The following is a 5983-nucleotide window of genomic DNA, read 5'->3' on the forward strand; positions in this document are numbered from 1 at the left end:
ACTGACATAAAACAACACTCGATTGACCAATATCAAACCAGTTGATGACGCAATCTACATCCGACTTTGAACAAGCGTATTGCTCCGTTTGTTGTACGATGCACGACATGATCAGTTGGTGATATCATGCAACCATGCAATTGACAAGTGATTACATGTACAATCAACACTGGTTGTTATCATGTCATTGATGTATATGGAACAAACCATGCCAATGTATCAATCAACAGTCCAGTAACTGTTGATGTAATACCCAACACAGTATACACAAACATGCAATACACAACCAATGATATGATTGTTGACCCATTCACAATACTCGACAAATATCAACACACCAGAAAGTTTAAATTTATTCAAAATCAAATTGATTGGCAAGTCATCAATCTGAATCTGCTTTTGGTTCTTCAAATCTCAAACCATGCCTTTTCATAAACTTTTTCAAGTTTCGTCTGATATCGTGTACTCTTGTAACTGCCTTTTCATACTCTTGTTTCAATTTCTTTTCAGTGTCTGGATCGTACTTTGATCCTGATATTTCTTCTCCTCTTGATAGCGCTGACCATTGTTCGAATCTAAGGAATTCATAATCACAATATTCTTTGAGTTTTTTCTTTCGTATTTCTTTAGACTCTACAAGCATTTGCTTTATACGATTAAAGGTTTTTTGATATCTTCCACTTAATACAGCTATTTGATTTGAAACAGTATTTGAAGATTCGTTATGATTGACTGGTTGTTTCCGACTTTGTTTGTAAGTGCTTGGACCAGCTACATCAATTGGTTGTTGGTTTTGGTCGGATGTGGTTAGATCAATTACATCAATTATGCGCTTTCGGCCTTGTTTGAATATATTTGGACCAGCTACAATCACAGTTGGTCGCTGGTTTTGAGTGGGAGTATTTGAACCGGGTTGATCCATTGGTTGTTGCCGGTATCGGTTAGAAAGGCTTAAATCCATTGGCTCTTCCTGATATTCATCATAAGTGTCTGGATCAGGTTCATTAGTTGGATCAGACACTCGACTGGAAGTGCCTGATGTGTGGGTTGAACGATCGTTACCAGTCGGTATCAGTATTGCATTAGCAGTTGTTGTTACAGTCAGTAAGAGTAAAATATCAACCAATTTCATCAAACCAATCAATGGATTCAAACTATTAATACAAAAGTAGAGTGTCGAGACTGATGTCGATTATAAAACTGAACATACTCGATTGTATTTGTATGTTTTGTATAGCAAACCAACCCTTTTAGTTTAACCAATTATACAGGGTTACTTGATTGCTTGTAGTGAGCCACTATCAAACTAGACAGTGTGCTGCTCCCTAATCATAATATCATATTGATCAATTTGATGATCATGTTGATTGAATTATGCTTTTACGACCCTTTGATCAGGTATATTGAAAAGCACACCCTTCATGAGTGTTGTATAATCGCAAACGCTTTGTTTTACAACCTTATTCATCATGCAGTGACTTTGATTTGCATTGCAATATGCAATAGTTACTACACATTGACTGCATTGCGTGTTTGATATACAACCATCATCATATGACACACAATCAAACTATAATGTTGAATCTACACTTTGTGCACATGTGGCATGACCATGCATTGTGCAATCACCAAACTCATACATTGCAGTCCACATGTTTGGCTCAACTACTTTGATGCTGTCAATCAAACCATAGTTTTAAATACCAGTTGAAATCATCAACCAAATGCGAATCAAGTAATCAACCCGAGATCGGGTATGAAAAGCTAAAAAACCAGTGAAAGAGTCCAAGAACAAGAACAAGACAATAGTGCAATGACCATTATCAGCTCGAATGGTTTCATGTTGCATCAAACCATTGAAAATGCAGGTTTAAATGCGGTTTTATCCAGATCTGTACTGGGTTTCATTAACAACCATGACAACTCTGATTGGTATGGTAAATATCCAATATCAACTTTCATTCCAATGTCTAAAACACACCAAAAAATACAAAAATCTGACAAGTTTAAAAACACTTGCAATACTCCATCCATGACAAAACCAGTCCAATTTAAAAAATGGTTTGAAACTTGCATATTTCACTCGACTAAATAAAAAGTTTACATGTGTTGATTGAAATAAATTTAAACAATAGTGTATAGGATAGTTATATGCAAGTACTGTATTTATTCAAACATGATTTGATGATGCAATTAATCATACATTCAGCGACGTTTACAGCCCATTTCAACTCATTGTAACACTCCAAGAATTGATTGTTGCTCCTTTCATCTGTGTAGCAACATCTGACTTGAACATGAGATTGACGAAAAACTGTTCCGTCTTGGTTGTCACTGGGAACTTTTTGACAAGTGCTTCGGATCCAGAAATACTATTTGTAATTATATTACCCTCTGGACCAAGCATATTCAAAAGCGATTCCACATTGCCATCCGCATCTGTGACATACAGTCCTAAAAAGTCGCTATAAAACTGTGATTCAAGTCTGGCATCAATTTCAACAGTGATGTTGGATCCAACTGGTGCAGTATAGTATGATCGAATATCAGTCTCTATTGCAGGACTGTATTGTATTCCGTCGCCAATAACCCATTTACCATTGACCGAGTTCCATCCCTGTGACTTTTTGGTAAATGGCGAGTTGTATATTCCAACCGATTTACTGGTACCATTAAACTCCCATTTGATACCACGTTCAAGCTTAAAATGGTCTTGTTGTTTTGGAATGCGACTGATATGCTTATGTGTTTTGAGAACCTGTTTGCCGTTGTTTTGGCCAATGATACTGACCCGAGTATTACCAAGATCGTTGATTACAGATGCCAGTTTGAACGAGTGTTGACTTTTTATGTCGCTTTTAAAATCGGCAACTGAAAGTGATTTGCCAGTGTCATCAATAACTGACAGTTGATTGATTCCTTGAACTTCTACATCAATGGTTACGTCACTGCTAGTGGTGTTATAGTTGGTAAGTTCAGAAACAAAGTAAAGATTGTTCAGTCCAGTTCTGACACCCAATGTTTTGAGCTGATCGGCAATACGGTCAAATTGAGAATTTTCAGTGGATCCAGACAATAGATCCGTCAAACGGGGACGTACAATATAGTCGGATACGACACCGGTATCTTCGATCAATTGACCTTGATGTTTTCCATTACGTACAAGTTGTCGAACTCCGATTGTAAGAACGTTGGCATAGCTCTGTCCAGCTGTTTCGTCGAACAGTTCTTTGTAATACGGCATTGGCTTAAAATCGACGTGATTGAACACAAGGAGTTCTGAATCAAGCCCAAACATGTCGGCACCACCACCTCCAGTCGTTCCATCTTCACCAAAAACATAGCCAATTTCGAACGACTGAAGTGCTGCTGAAAACACTTCGCATGCAGAGTAGCACATGGCATTAGTAAATGCACCAACAGGTTTGAGATAGGCTTGACCATACAAGTTTGACTGATTATACGAAGTTCTGTCATGATCAATAGAATACTTGCTACCAGGTGGAGTCTTGTACCATGCTGGATTAGAAGTGTCAAAAAAGTACGTGCCATTAACCAGAGTGTTGTATGCGACAGAGTTCATCAAGTATCTCATTGGCATCGGTTGAAAATCAGGTTTGAAAAGTTGTAGAATGGCATTGGCAAACTCACCACTACCACCTCCATTTGCACGGATATCAAATACAACAGCATTGGTGTCTTTGAGCACAGTACTAAGAAGTTTGTGAATTTCACGAACAGCCTCCACATCTGCTAGTGCACCAGTTTTAAGGTTTGTTGGCGAAAAATCCTCCAATTTAATAATACCAAGATTCTTGGATTCGGGTTTCCAGATGGTCCAGCTGATGGTAGACACGCTGGCGTTTTGGTACTCGAGATCATTATTTTTTGATGGCTGTTCAAGTAAAATCTGATCAATTTTTTGCTTTTTATAATGGTACTGGGATACCATCGATGGAGTCTTGACTTCTTTCTGAGTTTCGAGTTGAGGTTTGGCTCCGGTATCGGAAACATCAACGCCAGCGTCAATTATACTGCTAGAGTTGGTAGGCTGAGGTGTTCCAGGTAGAGTTTTTCCAGAAATTTTGGCATACAATTGACTAGTAATACTCCAGCATGATGACTCAAAACCAACAACCCACGGAGCTTCAATGTCGTACACTTTTCCAGTGTCTTTTGATTTGAGCTGATATTTGATCGTATCAGTTTCTGGCAAAGGAGTGTATACACCAGGACGATACGTCATGTAGTCAAGAGCACCATGCTGGCCACCATAATCATTGGCACCACCTGTTTTATCCTGGTTCAAGTTCCGATAGTCAGCAAACGGCATACCATCAACAAGAAGTAATTCGTCGCCAACTTTGATTTGGTCATATTCCTTTCCAAAAAAAGCACGCAAATCTTGATTCTTTGTGAATCTTTCAAAAACAACGGTTGGCTTCTTGACCATATCTGCATCGCCCTCGATAAATTTGAAAGAAAGACCAGTTGTGGCAAAAAAACAAGCATATGGTCCAGATGGCTCAAAATGGGTATGATGGTCACGCATGCGAGTAAACGCACTCAAGAGTTCAATCTGCATCTCAGTATCGGTAAGATTGGATGCATCCAGTTTTGCACGCAGTTTCTTGATGATCGGGAAGGGATCGGCACGCTCACCATAGTTTTTGATCTTAGATTCATAGTTGGACCACAATTTCAAACCATTTTCAACATTGGTCAGCACGACGTTTCGTTGTTCGTCAGTGTATGGCATAAAAACAAATCTGCCAGCGTCACGGTGTTCTTTGATAAAGGCCAATGTAGGCATGGATTCTATAATGTATGCCAATTAGTAAGTTTTGAACGATTGCACAATCCAAACATTGACAAACCCAACATAAAATAGACTGATCAACAGATTTGCATACCAGATTTATTTCCTTGAGCATTGACAACAAACGCAGCAGAAGCAATGGCTAGTAGTGAAAACTTCATCGTGGCTGCAGTATACTATTGAACTGTATTTGGCAAGCGTATCAATACTATACGGATTGAGTTGTTGATTTGTAGCAGTCTGATGATGTTTGATAGTGGCTGACAACTCATTTTTATATTTTGATAGGTTTGACTGGCAATACTAATGCTTGATATTCTTGCATCTATATGCTATGCTTTGCTTTTATTAAAATGCTTGATATCGAGCAAGATAACGAAATCGAGGTATATATTTAGAACAAATAAAGCAACGAATTTGTAGATTAACCAATTTATCCATATTACCACACATGCCATGTCAATTGTATTTTACTATCCAACACAACATCCAACTCAAGCTGCTGTAAATACAGTCCAATCAATATGATGATTGATGGTGTATTGACATTTGTGGATTATGCCAGTCCGTATATCAAATATACAGAACATATTGGCTTGTCAATAGATAATCACTTGTCAGCTGCAGCACTGCCAGCAGCTTTATGCTCATTCAGTCTTGGGTCTGGCGTGTGGTGCTTACATAGGTCTGTTTAACAGCATTTCAACCATTGCAATTGCACAGCTTGCATGCTAATGGATTGCTTGTATACCACCATGGCTGTGTATGTTATATGCCAGCTATGTCGAATAATTGAACGTAACAAAATGTGCTGTATTTATCCATACACTATCCAATCATCATAATTTGCTTTTTAGTAAATGGTTGTCAAGTATCTTGCTCAATTCTGCTGTTTGATCTGTATTTTTGAACTGGTTGCTTGGCTAGATATGTTATTTTGGGTTGATGAGTGTCAACCCTATGAGTTCTGTTTGGTCAGGGTTATCATGCAATTGATTTGCTGTTTGTGAGCAATGTGTTTGGATGGCAATAATGGTGTTTAAAACAGCCATTGTATAACATGTATTGACTCGAAAGCAAAATGGATCCACAAACTGTCTGGCATGTATTAGGTTTCCTTTGCGCAATATGTTGAACAGTTTGATTCTGATTCCCGGTTGTTTC

At 38.3% G+C, this 5983-nt stretch overlaps 2 protein-coding genes across 2 annotated transcripts; both read right to left on the reverse strand.

Moving 5' to 3' along the window:
* Positions 1-382: 382 nt before the first annotated feature.
* Positions 383-922, reverse strand: BATDEDRAFT_89794 (uncharacterized protein; the record flags this gene model as incomplete). Its single annotated transcript, XM_006680081.1, has 1 exon — positions 383-922. The coding sequence occupies one exon, from the start codon at positions 920-922 to the stop codon at positions 383-385; it is 540 nt and encodes a 179-aa protein (XP_006680144.1).
* Positions 923-2151: 1229 nt separating this feature from the next.
* BATDEDRAFT_35365 (uncharacterized protein) lies at positions 2152-4980 on the reverse strand (the record flags this gene model as incomplete). Its single annotated transcript, XM_006679916.1, has 2 exons — positions 2152-4818; positions 4914-4980. The coding sequence occupies 2 exons, from the start codon at positions 4978-4980 to the stop codon at positions 2228-2230; spliced, it is 2658 nt and encodes an 885-aa protein (XP_006679979.1). The 3' UTR covers positions 2152-2227.
* Positions 4981-5983: the final 1003 nt, after the last annotated feature.

The sequence above is a fragment of the Batrachochytrium dendrobatidis genome (genome assembly GCF_000203795.2).
Source record: "Batrachochytrium dendrobatidis JAM81 unplaced genomic scaffold BATDEscaffold_8, whole genome shotgun sequence".
In the NCBI taxonomy this organism is placed as follows: domain Eukaryota; kingdom Fungi; phylum Chytridiomycota; class Chytridiomycetes; order Rhizophydiales; genus Batrachochytrium; species Batrachochytrium dendrobatidis.